This window comes from Mesoplodon mirus (genome assembly GCF_964341445.2).
Source record: "Mesoplodon mirus genome assembly, chromosome: 3".
NCBI classification, from domain to species: Eukaryota; Metazoa; Chordata; class Mammalia; order Artiodactyla; family Ziphiidae; genus Mesoplodon; species Mesoplodon mirus.
The window spans coordinates 149,556,408-149,571,104 of NC_138978.1; the positions used below are offsets into that span (position 1 = coordinate 149,556,408).

At 43.2% G+C, this 14,697-nt stretch overlaps 1 protein-coding gene across 1 annotated transcript; it reads right to left on the minus strand.

Moving 5' to 3' along the window:
- Nucleotides 1-913: 913 nt before the first annotated feature.
- On the minus strand, nucleotides 914-10,368 carry LOC309800515 (dual specificity tyrosine-phosphorylation-regulated kinase 3-like). The gene is made up of 3 exons (XM_082614677.1): nucleotides 10,162-10,368; nucleotides 8,181-8,292; nucleotides 914-2,542 (listed from the first exon to the last, which is right to left on the minus strand). The coding sequence occupies exons 1-3, from the start codon at nucleotides 10,236-10,238 to the stop codon at nucleotides 968-970; spliced, it is 1,764 nt and encodes a 587-aa protein (XP_082470803.1). The 5' UTR covers nucleotides 10,239-10,368; the 3' UTR covers nucleotides 914-967.
- Nucleotides 10,369-14,697: the final 4,329 nt, after the last annotated feature.

Consider the following 14,697-nt stretch of genomic DNA (forward strand, 5'->3'; position numbering starts at 1 on the left):
ATTGGGCAGCATGTCCGGCCCCGGAAGGGCCCTGGGGCAGCCTGTTTGTTCTGGAGGCTTCAGTCCCCTCACCTTTCTGAAGAGTAGGTGGGCCAGATTAGGTTGTGTCAGCAGGAAGAATCGGTGTGAACCCCCCCACCCGACCCGCACACACAGCCACCAGCAGAGGGAGTGTTACATGTGGGTTGAACCTGGACTTTGAAGACTGAGCCATCTGGGCTCAAAAGCCAGCTCCCCAGGGTGTTGGAGCAAAGGTGTATTTGAGCCCATTACCAGGCTTCTCTGAGCCCTGATTTCTAACACTTGTAAGATTGCTGTCAAGATCGAATAACCTGACATTTAATAAGCACCCAGTAAATATTATCATGTCAGGAGATTTGCTTATTGATTTTCACCTCAAGTCTGAACTTCTTTCTTTTTGAGAATTTTGCTCTCTTTTTTAAACAAGGGGTTTTAATGTAATTCTCTTCCTCTACATGTGAGCTTCTTTAAGGCATTCTATACCCATGTGGGGTCTGGAGTGCACGGCAGATCTAGTTTTCAGTCTCATCTATAACTACGGCCATGTCCCAAATTAAGCCTCTGGAACAGATGCCGAGGGAGACTAGAAGTGAACGTTCAGGATATACTTTCTGGTATATCGTCTACCTTGAGAGAAAAGGATTTAAACCCACAGAATAATACACAGGTTGGTGAACACCTGACAATAATAACAAAAGATGCACTGACTTATAAAAAGTCTTTTACTATGTATCCCAGGATGGCCAATACAAGCTGGTTAGGTAATTAGTCCTTCAAGAGTTCCTTTACAGTCATATAAAAATGCTTTGCCTTGTTAAAAAAAGATATCTAGTCTACCAAAAACATATCCATTAATGGGCTTGGTGTTGTTTCTTTTTTTCCATTTTCAGGTTTGCAAGATGATTAAAAATACCTACATATCATCTCTGAGCACACCAGCTGTCCATTAGCTAATCAGTTTTGGCAATACAGTGCACAGAGGTATACCACCACTGGTTTCTGACATTAACTTAGCTTTAAGCTTATTGGCTATTCGTACAATTGGAGGCAGCTTGCAACCCAGGCCCTGGAAAGCATTTGCAGGGTTTACTACCCTTTTGCCTGACACCTTTTCAATGGTGAGAGGTCTGGGCACAGACTTGCTAATCCAAGGGTGTCTTAGTGCTTGAGCTGGGGTCAGGCGGGCAGAGGGGTCCCAGGTAAGACACCTTTTCAAAAAGTCTATGAAGAAGTAATCATCACACCCCTTCAGTGCTGTCCGCCAGTCTTTGCTGCCTGGGGGACCCCGCTTCTTACCCCTCCGTGAACGACCGCCCACAAACACAACCCTCCCATCTGCCCGACTGGTCACAAAACAGTAGCGAGGTAGGCCCCTGGAGTTAATAAAGTACTTGGCATGTTTGGATTGCTCCAGGAGTTTTGGTGGTGGCATCCCTAGAAGCTCCATCATACAGGCCAGCTGGTCTCCTTCATCCTCTCCAGGGAAGAGAGGATGTCCTGTTAAAAGTTCTGCAAGGATGCAGCCAAAACTCCACATGTCAATGGACGTGCTGTAGCGGCTTCCTAAGATGATCTCTGGAGCTCTGTAGAACCGAGACTGGATATAGGTGTCAAGCTTCCGGTACTCAAAACAGCTGGACCCAAAGTCAATGACCTTAGTCGCACTGTGCCCATAGCGTTTCAGGAGAATGTTTTCTGGCTTCAGGTCACAGTGAATGATCTTGTTTCTGTGGAGAGCATCCAAGGATTGCAAGATGGATTGAGCAAACTTGCGAACCAACTGGATACTAAAACCCTGGAACTTGTTTTTTTTCATGAGCTCATAAAGGTCTACGCTCAGTAACTCAAAGGCCATGCAAACATGGTTCCGGAACGTGAAACTTTCCAGCATATGGATAACGTTCATGCTACCGGTTTTATCCCGCTTTTTAAGATGCTCCAAAATCCGGATCTCCTCGGCTGCTTGGCGATGGAGGTGCTTTTCATTGCGTACCATCTTCAGGGCCACGTACTGTCGAAGTTTGTGATCATAGACCCGGGCTACCTGCCCAAAACTGCCCTTGCCAATAATTTTCAGCACCTCATATCGATAAGCTAGATGGTCTCGAGGCACGTGAATGTAGGCCCCATCTGCATCATCATAACCCCCATTATTGGGACCACCGATAACTCCATGTCTTTTTTTGGCATTTGGACCCACAAAGTAAATTTCTGGATAATTGATGATTTCCAGCTTCTCATAAGCAGTGAGGTGGTGTTTATACTGCTTCAGTGCTTGTTCTGGAGTCAGAGGCAACACTTTGGATGCTTTGGATGAACTGCTGGATTTTACTGTATTCACACGATCTGAACTTTTACCCTGAGAAACTGTAGGAGAGCATTTTTCAGAGTCGTTGATGCCATCTGACTGAAAAGTATCAGATCTTCTGTTGCCAGATTCTTGAAATAGTTGTTCTACCTTCATCTCACCTCCATTCAGGAAGCACTGAGTAGGATCTCTTGTTAAATGCTCAGTGGTGATCTACGGCAAAGAGAAGTGAATCTATGTTAAAGTCACTAAAAACGGTGGAAGAACGAAAGAATCGTCCCCCTGACTGAACAAAACAACAAAACATGCCAGTTGTGTAGTTAAAAGGCCCAAAAGTGAGATAAGAAAAGCAGGAGTCTCTAGAAACTCGTGTTATGTTAATCCTTAGGTTCCCTGACTGCTGTGGCCACCCCAGCCCCACTACATAGGCCTCCCTTTGTTCAAAACAAGACGGTCATCTTACCATACCCGAAACATGCTAGATTCCTTCTAACTGGTATGTCTTCCTACCGAGAATCTTTTCACCCCATCCACTCAAATCCTACGCTCTTTCAAAGCCCAATGCTAGTCCTCCCTCTTCCACTTAGAACTACTCCAAGCCCATACTAACTATGGCTCCACTCACATCTTAGCTGCAGCTTTTCGAGTCTACCACGTAATCTGGCCCTTGTTATATATATACTGTCCTATATTGTTCACAAACTGTTTCAGGTATCTTCCCAAATCTTAAGGGCATGTACCAGGAGCAAATGAATACATATTAAAGTGTTCTGTAAATGATACAGGGACAGAGGCAGGATGTGATCCCCAGGTCTTCTGAATCTTGGTCCAGAACATTAACATAACCTGGTACCAGCTTCTCCTAGTGCCTGTACTATTCTCCAGTAGGGCTGAATGTTGACCTTGGCCTGGAATCAACCAAGGCCTCATCATCTACTCCTGGGTCCCCAAATAAATGATCGCATCTTTCTATCTCCGTTCATTGAATCACAAAATTTCTAATCCAGAGAGAACTCTTGAGATCACCAAGGCCAATTCTTTATGTATCTGATGAATAGCAGTGAGAATCTAAGGCCCCAGGGTGCTGCTTGTAAAACTCTCCTAAAGACAAAGAGTCTCCTTTCTCTCTCCTTCCCTTGCTCATAGACACATACACTAGTCTCCCTCAGCAAACGCCTACGTGACAAAGGCATACAACTCTTTTTACTTGATTTGGCATCACCTTTTCCTGCAAGGAACAATAACCCACAGAAGAAAACTCTACTTATTAAATACCTCTGAAATGAAATAAGATTCTGTGAAACTCGATGGAGGGAAAGACAATGAAAAAGCCAAACGCTAAAAAAAATACTAAGAAAAATATAAGAATGTGCTAGAAGGAAAGAAGAAAAAAAGTGCTAAAAACTGTTGTTTTAAAAAAAAAGGGCTGGGATACTTCAAAGAACATCTATTTTTCTAAACAGACCCTGAAGAACTTTACCCCCGATCTGTATGATTGAGAGCCTCTACGATCAGGGGTAGATAATTCCAGAGAAGCTCTGAGCTATCTTTATGATCTCTTAAAATATAACGCAAATTATAAGGTAATGATCCAAAGTGGCCAACCATTTAAAAAAGAGAATTTTAATATAACCTAAGCAAACAACACCTGACCCATCACCTATATAAATAAAAATATAAAAGATGTAAATATAAAAAACAAAAAAGGGATGAAAAAAAAATTAAGTGTTGGCATACTTTAGACAGCCCCTTATTTAGTTATAAAAGCACGACATTAGTTCCTGCCTGCTTCTTTTAGGTCATTTAATCAATTTAAACATTTATATAGTACTACAGTTACAAAAATGAGGCACTGCACCATCTTACATATAAGCAAAGCAGCCAGTACAACGGTAGCCGTACTTTGGCATTGAGTTTCTCAATAAAGAGGCAAGATACGGACCAGGAGAGGTCTCTGATACCAAAATAGAGAACTATCACTAGTCAAGAAAATAAAACACAGGCTGGCAGACAGAACCTAAATACCTTGCTAAGATGTAAATATAATGCAACATTTTGTTTATCAGCAATTAAGTCAAATAACCATTCCTGTTTTTAGGGATGGAAAAAAAAGGCCTCATCCATCCATCTAACATTCACATGAGCACTAATTGTTCACAATTATAAAAGTGCCAAAAAACAGGTTACCTCAAGGCACTACAATCTATTAGGAGATAGGTTTGGCTGAACTAGGGAATTATAATTATTTGGTCTTAGGTAGATTTACATAACAAAACCAAATATTTGCATGCATCTAAACCAGTTTTCCTTAAATTTTTACTACCTAACCTAAATGCATCTAAATATTTACTGCTAAAATCCTGGGGACACATTCTGAAGAAATGTGAAGTCAGAAGGCCTAGGTTGGGGTCCTGGCTACACTGCTCAAAAACTGTAGGTCCCAGGGTAGGCTTAACCTTTAGCCCAGTTTCTTAGCCTCAATTTCTTTATCTTTAAAATGTGGATAATAATACCTCCTTGCAGGATGTTGTGTGAATCAAATTATAATTAATAATATATGTGAAAGACCCTCAGAAACTATAAAACATGTTAAAAACACTGGTAACAATTAGGCAAAATTCTCAATATATTGTTTAAACTCCAATACACCCTCCCTTTCCCCTTTCAGCTTCTCTTTTCTCTCTGTGGTGCCTTCCTCTGCAGTTCCAGACTCCCTCCACCAGACATCTGGCATTAACTATGCCTTCTGCTCCGTGAAGGCCTGCACAATCAGCCTTCCCTTAGGATGCATGGAAACACCTCACCCACTTTCTCCCCCACATAAAACCTCCTTTCAACTTGCCATGCAATTTAATGGGTTATCTCTCCAGACATATTTGACCTTTAAAAAGAGCAATGCCTTAACCCAAGGGAATGACTCTCTAGGACCCGCGGTCATCAATGACAAGCTGGTAGGAAAGGTATTTGTGGTCCAGGGTCCACCCCTGGGCATTTCACCTACTCTACCTACATGTAAGGCTGTGCTGGCTCTGGAGGTATTCATTTCTGTTTGTGGTAAAGAGAGGGTCTCAGGTACAGACTGTTAATAAGAACAGAAATTTAACTTCCACAGAACTATTACAATAAGATTAAGGATGTCATTTGGATTTCCTGACTCATGGTTTTTCCTTAAAGTGAGCCTAAATCTCTCTCTCTGCAAATTAAGTCTTATTTTGCCCTCCGGAACTACACAGGAGGGTCCAAATTTCCATGTTAAAGCCCTTCAGATACCTAAAAGGGGCTGTCCTGCCTTCACCATTTTTTCTCGAGGCTCATCATCCCCATCACATCCTCCACCTCACACAGCCTGGGTCAGGCTGCCTTACTATATCCTATTCACGTTCTCAACACGTTATGGGCTGCACGGTATATCTCTCTGCAAGTGTGCCTTCCAGAACAGAACAAGACACTTCAGGTCTAGTCCCCTGAGGACTGTCAAGGTTTGAACCTCCAATGAATCTGAAGAATTCCAGAAAGAAATTTTTCCACACAGGGAGGGGTTCTCACCTTAGCTTTCTTTCCTTTCCTGTAATAACTCAAATACTGCTCTGAATCAATTATGTATCAAGTCTGCTGTGCTATAAATAAAATCTTCCTTCCGTTCTAGGAGAATCTAGAATTTTCACACATGTTAAAGTAGTTACAAAACACTATATATTTCTAGTCTAGGGTGATAATCACAATAACTGACCAATGTCTGCAATCGACTTCAAATATTTTAACTATGTAATTATATCCAGAGAGACAAATAATGCCAGATTAATCATGTTTTATTTAAGAATGCTTCATGTACATTGTTAATTTGGAGCGCTCTTTTTTTTTTTTTAACACCCCTGTATTGGAGTATAATTGCTTTACAATGGTGTGTTAGTTTCTGCTTTATAACAAAGCGAATCAGCCATACATATACATATGTCCCCATATCTCCTCCCTCTTGCGTCTCCCATCCTCCCTATCCCACCCCTCTAGGTGGTCACAAAGCACCGAGCTGATCAATTTGGAGCACTCTTGACATTTCAAATAGAATCTTCAACTGCGTTAATCAAGTCTTAAAGATCTTGTTGAGAAATTCAGAAAAGGAACATCCTTCTCGTCCAGATATAAAACACCACCCCCTTCCTCGTTCTCGACCCTAAATCTCTGCAACACAAAGCTAACCCAATAAAAGCCTGTGAGCAGATGATTTATAGTTTACAACATGAATGTAAGGGCATCTTGGATAAACAAGGAAGCCAAAGCACTTTGTGAAATGAGCAATAGCGTCTCGCAATGGAGTCATGGCATAATGAACTATAAGTGTTACTAAGAGGTCAAAAGCACTTTTTTCAGCAAATTTTGCAAAGACAGCATTGTTTTAGAATCTAAAATCTTATGTTTTGCAAGCTGTGTTACTCTGAATACCACACAGTAAAAAAATTCATTTTGATCCTGAAACATACAATTTAATTGCCCTACTATATGGTGATTAGCACTGGCCAACTCTGAAGTAAAGTTAAAATGGACTTTAAGTCACATGATGACGGACTGTAAAAGTTTCCCAGAGAGATGTGCTAATTGTCAGGAAGTAACCATGAAATCTGATAGTCAACACACGAGTATATAGGTGGTTCTGGAGCTCTTAGAGATTTTTACATATTAAAAACAATAAGCTTGTGGAGAATGGAAACTTACTGCACTTTGGAAAGGAGATTAAAAATAGGGTGACCAGCCTTCCAAATATATGTAGCCCGTATTTTGTAATATTATTAGCCTTGAAAGTAGTGAAGGGGTTGATTTTTAGTGGCAAAAGCTGACAAACCGTTGGGAAGGACTATGAAAAATGCAAGCAGTGTTTTACATAGAAATAATTTTAGGTCTTAAACAGAAATATGAAGGAGAATTATTGATAAATTAGTCTACTCAATTATTCAGTTTGTTCGTTGATGATATATGCAGCAAATTTTAAAGTCACAGGATAGATTCTCCCTGTCATGGAACTTGTCCAAAACCCTGCTCTCCCTACCTCTCTATGAGTGCCGAGGGAATGGGAATTAATTTATTCTCTTAAACATAAAACGGTGTCAAAAGCTAAATGTCTGCAAGCTCCAAAATGATTAAATGCATCGAAACCAAAATGCATTGCTCAAGTTTCATTTATGATCTATAAAATGGTTCTCTTAAGCATACTAATAAGCTAGGACTGCATTTCTACCGTGCAGGAAAAATCTGCAGATCTGTAAGTTCAGAGGTATTTTCTGTTTCTTGTTCTTGTTAAAATGAGCCATCATAATACACTGTACATATCATTCTATCAAAAAAAAAAATAACCACTATCTAGGGCTTCCCTGGTGGCGCAGTGGTTGAGAGTTCGTCTGCCAATGCAGGGGACACGGGTTCGTGTCCCGGTCCGGGAAGATCGCACATGCTGCGGAGTGGCTGGGCCCGTCAGCCATGGCCGCTGAGCCTGCGCGTCCGGAGCCTGTGCTCCGCAACGGGAGAGGCCACAACGGCCACAACGGCCACAACGGTGAGAGGCCCGCGTACCGCAAAAAAACAAACAAACAAACAAACACTATCTAGATAAAAGTAGCATGTCGTTTTTTTCCCTATTTACCCCAGTGGATTGAAAGGAATAGGTGGGCTCCAAATCAAAATCATTCTGAAAAGCTGAACTTGGACCACAGAAATTGTTATTTCAAAGTCAAGAGAAACCAAAAGTGAATAGAAAAGAGCCTGGGTTACCAGTGACATGTACCTGTACCTTGACCATTTAAAGTAGCACTTCCTCCTTTCCAGGCCCATTAGAGCTCAAAGAATTACTTCATTTACTTACATTTAGTCTTCTGGGTAGAGGTGGTTCAGAAGGATTGCAGAGTGCATTTGAACAGGGTGAGCCTTTGGTTTCATCTATTATCACGACACTATCATAGACAAAATCATCCAATCTAGTTGAAAGGATTACAGATAAAATCTGTCAGTAACTGAAGTATATAAATTTGTATTTCCAAAACACCCTTTAACTGCTTCATATCTGCTACAAAGAATAATTAATACAAACAAATGTCCACACTGCATTTTGGCACTGAATACACACCACAGGGGTATTTGGCAGAGGAAGGGAGGAAACCCAACTTTTCCTCCTTTTTTTATTTTTAAAGAAAGGACAGCATTTCTAGGTTTATAGTTTGAAATTGTTAAAATACGTCTTACTTTCTGAATGTTGTTAACAATAGGGACCATCAAAAGAATCTCATTTAACTTACTACTTGAAAACGAAGGCTAGTTGAAATCTGAAGCCTAAAAGCTAACCAGAACAAACAAACAGACAGAGAACTGTATTTTCAAGTCGGAGACTTGGATTCTAATCTCAGCTCTACCACTGGCTGGCTACTCTACCTTCCTCTCTGAGCCGTTGGCCACATGTTGTAAAGGGAAGAATAGTTCCAGTCTACGCACTTCTGGGTCTCACAAGCAAGAAATAAAAGGCTTTCTTAGGGCTTTCTCTATATTTATTTATTTACTTTCCTACTTAACATCTATCTAACTTGTAGAAAACTACAGTGAATTCTACAGCAAATACTATAGGGATTCTCTAAATTACAAAACGTACTGGATTTCACATCTTTACCCACTTAATTTTCGGGTGGATGGTGGAAGCTAAATGCCAAATGATAATTTTTCTCTGCTCTTTAACGCTGTGCCTCCCTCCACCGCTGTAAGGGAACACAAAAGACGGAGAGGATTTATTTAATCCACAGGATGGCGCTGGATAATGTATTTCATCTGCCACCAAGAACATGGATTTCCCAGTAACACACATCAGCATTTCACTGTATCATTTTTACATGATATACTATGAATACAATGATAATGAGCCAGCTGCAAGGGAAGAATTTTTTTTAATCTTTAAAACTATGCTGGAATATTTTAGTGGCTTATAAAAACTGTTTTGTAAAATTCCAGAGTTTTCTTAATCGATGTGTTATAGGAGTACAAAGAGAAAAAAAAACCCGAAAAACAAAAACCAAACAGAAAACCCACTACAAATTATTTTTGGAATGTTCTCTTTTTAAAAAACATGCTTACATTCTGATAAAATTATACCTTTACGGGAACTGCTTCATTGACAAGAACCAAAAATTCTGGATGTGACTGATTCTTTGCCAACAGCACGAATAAAACAAACAAAATGGGACAGACGTCCACATTTACAAAGAAGAAGACAGACTGAAGACCTACAAGATTTCCTATAAATAGCCAAAGGAAATTACCCAAAGGTAGTCTCCATGCAAATGAAGTGGGCAGGTGGTCCCTACTCTCCATTAAGGTGTAAAATCCTATGAAAGGTGGAGAATCTCTCAAAACACGATCCACAAAAAGTCCTACTCGGCAGAGCCCCTCACCTACACCCCTCACGGCAAAGCCCTTGGTTATCTGCTCTGAGCAACAGGGCTTATTGGAAAAGGTATTGCTCCCTGTGTCCCCCAGTTTGCTAAAAAGCCCCACCAAAAACATCCCAGCTTCTCAGAGTTCCTACCATATACCCCTGATGTAGGACTTCAGAAATAATCCCCAGGGTGGGAATTCTTCTTTGCCTAACTCCTTTCTAGCCCACTCCCGCGCTGGGCTGGGGGCAGGGGAGCTGATGGAGAGGAAGAGGGTGGGCCAGTCCCGGAGAGGGAGTCAGACCCCTTCCCTCGTCCTTACTGCTTGGGGGCTCGCTCCAGCCCAGTCCATCCACGCCCCCCGACCTCGCCTGCCAGCTGCAGCGGCTCCTTCGGGAGCCCCAGCGCGTTATCCCCCGGCGCCGTTACCTCCGCGGCTGGGGCGGCAGTCCGTCTCCTGGCGGCCCCGCATCTTTCCGCCCGGGCCCGCGAGCTGTGCCTCCCATCCGTTAGCTCCGGACCCCCCGGAGGGAGGGGCGGCGTTTGGACGGTCAGGCGAGCAGCGTCCACCTGAGCTGGGGCGGCTGCCTCCCGGGCCGCGACGTTTCCTCGGTACCTCTCTTCCACACAGTGCAGCTCCCAGCGCGTCCGCTCGGGACTGGCTGGGGTCGACAACTGCCAGAGGAGCAGCAGGGGCGGGAAGGGGAGTGGTGTGGTCGCCTAGCAACCGCGACACGCCCCTTGAAACGCCTCGGCGCAACAATGTGGCCACGCACAGGGGCGGGGCCGAGGCCACTCCCCACTGAGCGGCGCGTGTCTCGGAAGCTCTCGCTGGCCCTGGAAGGTGGGAGGCGGGAGGCTGGGAACCCGCCGCCTGAGGTTCTCTGGTCGCTGGCCGAGGCCTGAGGGCCGCGGCTGGGGAGGTAGAAGGGCCCTGACGGGGTGTTTGTGAAATAGCAGCCCCCGATTTCTGCCTCAGAAGTGGCAGCCGGCACCTCACGGTCAGCTAGCTATCTCTTAGCAAGTTGCAGCCTAGAGTTCTAAAACCTCCCTTGAATATGAATAAAATGAGAACGAAAGACATGGGTAATTTCTCAGACTTCTCCACTGAGGGGCGTCCCTCCGGAGGGTAATGAGTTAACAGAGGAAACCAATAATAATAAACCCATTTTGTGACACCACCGGCGCCACGAATCTTTTCATTTAACCTCGGTAACCATACTAGATGACATCCCTCTTTTATATAGATTTAACTAGGATCCGGAATTTAAGCTGAGGTATGTCTGACTCCCCTGCAATGGGATGCCACGGATGGTAGGGCTCAGAGCCATTTTAAGGATGAGGAAAGTGAGGCCAGAGGAGATCTGTGGTTGGCAAAGCCTGAACTAAATGTCTCCAAATTCCCAGCCTTCGTCCTGCTGCACCAGACCCCCTGGAAAGAAGGCTCTTCCTGTCTTCTTCCTTGGAATGGGTGGGGGTTTTCCCTTTGCTTTTCTGAAAAGTTAAGATGCCTCGGCAACACCAAGGGTAAGCGGATTTGGATAGTTGGAACGAAAGTGAAAGGGAAGGAGGTTAAAACAGAAGAACACAAGTGTTGTTTTCTTGAGCGTAACAGCCAGTCGGATTAACTAAACCTACGAAACACGAGGCAGGCTGTCTGACCCTTGAGGAGAGAACTAAACGTTATGGAAATGCCGAACACGGGCGCCACCTGGTGGGGTGGGGCTTGGGGACTCATTGCCCCAAGCCTGCAGAGCATAGTCCAGAAACCTGAACATTTGCATCCAAGGCTCATTTCCGTGAGACTAAAAGTCAGAGTCCCTGTTCTCATGTCTTTAGTAAAAATGCCCTTAAAATCCAAAGGCTCTTCACTTTATAAATTACTAATGTGTCCGTTTGGGGAACTTTACAATCAATGTTTTCTTTAGCCTATGATAAAAATATAAATTCAAAGATTTTCTTCCATGATGATTTAAAATTTTTTTCTAATCTTATGAATAAGCTTTTTTTTCCTAACCTCGCCCAGCCCCTCCCCGACCCTTCCCCAACCAGAACAATCCTGCTTTCATGTGGGTTTGTATTTAGACTCCTATGGAAGATTTTGTTTGAAGGAAGAGTTCCATGGCAGCGAAAGGTTTGGACTAGATTGTTGCTGAGGTCCTTTCCAGCTCTAAGGTTGCAAAATTGTATTAAATAATCATTGTTCTTAGTACTTATGTGGACCCCTCAGACCACTTTACTGCACTAAACGTTTCGATAGGACTTGCCCCCCCCCAAGTTTTCTTGCCTCCTTCTAAATCACTGCTCTCTCCAAGTCTGCTTTAAGACATAGCTATGTAAGCCACCTTGAAGCATTCTGCTCCCCTTCCTGCCCCTGAGATAGGAAGCACAGAGGCCTCCTTTGTCTTTAGGCTATTGATCCCAAGGTCACGGGAGGGAGGATTACACGAGGATGCTGGCACTTCATGAGTCTCCGACCTTCGTGACCCAAGTAATTTCTTCAAAGAGCCCCTGTTTCATAACAGTGTGGCTGGATTAAAGCCCAATGAGGGCTCTAGCAGGAGCCCCCACACCCCAGCAGAACTGCTGCCCTGTGCGCTCCAGCTCCTGAGCAGCTTCTACATCATTTACGCCCTTTCTTCCCTTCCCGTTACCAAGAAACTGGGTTTGCCTCTTGGTGGGTGTTGAGCCAAAAGATGCAATGACATCAAAGAGTGAGAGAAGGAAGGATTTATTACTTGCAGCAAGTAAGGAGAACCCTGAGGATCTTTCCCAAAACAGTGTCTCCCAGAACTGTCAAACTGGAGAAGTTTTAAGCATATTCATGATTGACAGAGCTCAAGCTTCAGTTGATTGAAGTCATGAAGTTCATAAAACGTCAACATCATTATCCCTTAGGTTCCAGTTGATCTGGTAGCTGAGCACTTCAGGCTAATCTTTGCCATTGAAAGAGAACTGGGACTCTTTAGAACTTCTCTTGCCTAATAACAGGTAATGTTTCTGCATTCTTTTCTTCCCTTAAGATCATTAATTACTGAGACCTGTGCAAGGGCAAGCATTGTGGCCAGGCTTAGACAACAAAATGGCTTCTGTCAAGAAAGCCATGCCTGGTTCTTTCTCTCCAAGGATCCCCTACCCTATCTGCTTATGCTCCCTAGCCCCACTCAAGAGTAGTTCAAAATTTCCATTGTCTCTCTCAGTGCAGCTAAAGCCAGATTTACCTATCGTGGATTAGCCAAATATCCTGTAAGATACCTGCTTGCTTGTTGAAGCCAGTTCTAATATATCTGCAAAATAAGGAACCCCTAAAAAATAAGCAAGAAAAATGGAACTATTCCAGCCTCTTCAAAAATCATCAGAACATCCAGAATGTGATTATAACAGTTTCAAATGTAAAGATGAAGAAAATATTCCTATGGCCACATGCACCTGGAATTTTGTGATGAAACACCTGTTGGTGGGTTAAGTTTAAATTCTTTTCAATAACTATAAATTATTCTTTGCAGCATGATGTGCCATAATGCATAGTATACCATATTAATCACAAAATTGGAATGCACTTAAAAAAAATCATTTATAGAGAACCTATGAAACTCACCATTTTCCTCAAGCTATGTCGACCTCAAGTTCACCTGAGCTCCAGAAACATGTATAGCTATTTTCAGAAACAGAGATTTAACTCACTGAAACACTAAAACCATGTCATTTTTCTGAAGTTTCAGAAAGCTGTCTCTCTTCTGAACCTCATGGACTTCTGCTACCAAACTCAGGTTCAGCTGTTCACCACTCAAAAACCCATACCTGAGAGGCAAGTGTTGCTTGGAAAGGAAAGGTTGCTTTATTCAGGAGGCTGGCAACCTGGGGAGAAGGCAGACTTGTGTCCAAAAACCAACTCCAGAGATTCTGCTGGACCATGAATGTTTTCAAAAGGAGAATCATTTTGGGGGGGGGGGGGGGTCAGAGTCTTCATTATCTTCTACCTTGGACAGACTTCTGATTGGTTGGTGGTGAGGTAAGAGGGTGGTGTTCCCAGAATCTAGTGCTTAGCCTGAACTTACCATCCTCCACCTGGGAGGGGGCCCTAGTTCCTGCAGAAGAACTCAAACATATATTGTTATGTATATTCCTTGAAGAGGAACCAGGAACCTGCCCCATGCTGCACTACTGTTTCCTGATTGCTCCTCCTTTCTTTCTGCAATCCCTCCCTTCCCTGATAAGCAACTGTTTGAATCTGCCCTTTGGAACTCAGGAAAGGTCAAGGAGGCTGAATGAAGACTATTTCCTACAGAGAAGAAACAGGGGACATGGAAAGGATTTATACCTTGGAGGGCCCCACAGGGTCCTGCAAGGTTTCACTTCCTGTACTTCTTCCCTCTCTCTCTCTTCCCCAAGCTTTGAAAGTTGCCCCATTAATGCTTCAGGATCTTGAAAACAACAACAACAGCAACAAATAAAGTCCCGATGCTTCTTCCAACACTGTAGACACTTGGTTCTATGTCTCCTAAATCCTGAAGTTTGTCCTTATTAATCCCTAACCCCAGAAAGACTCGTCTTTTCCCAAAATATCTGTCACCTCTTCTCACTCTTCCCAAGTCAACATGGCCAGTTCCAGCGACAGACCTGAGGGGCCATGTGAAAGTATGTTTCCGAAGTTTGAAAACCTAACCAGGACTCTTTCTAATATAATTACCGTTTTTAAAAAATATATTCATTTATTTATTTTGGCCGCACTGGGTCTTAGCTGCGGCACGCAGGATCTTCGTTGAGGCATGTGGGATCTTTAGTTACGGCATGCAGACTTTTAGTTGCAGCATGCATGCAGGGTCTAGTTCCCTGACCAGGGATAGAAGCCGGCCCCCTGCATTGGGAGCGCAGAGTCTTACCCACTGGACCACTAGGGAAATCCCTAATTGCCGTTTATTAAGTCTATTATGTTCCAGGTACCATCAGAAGTGCTTTACATAT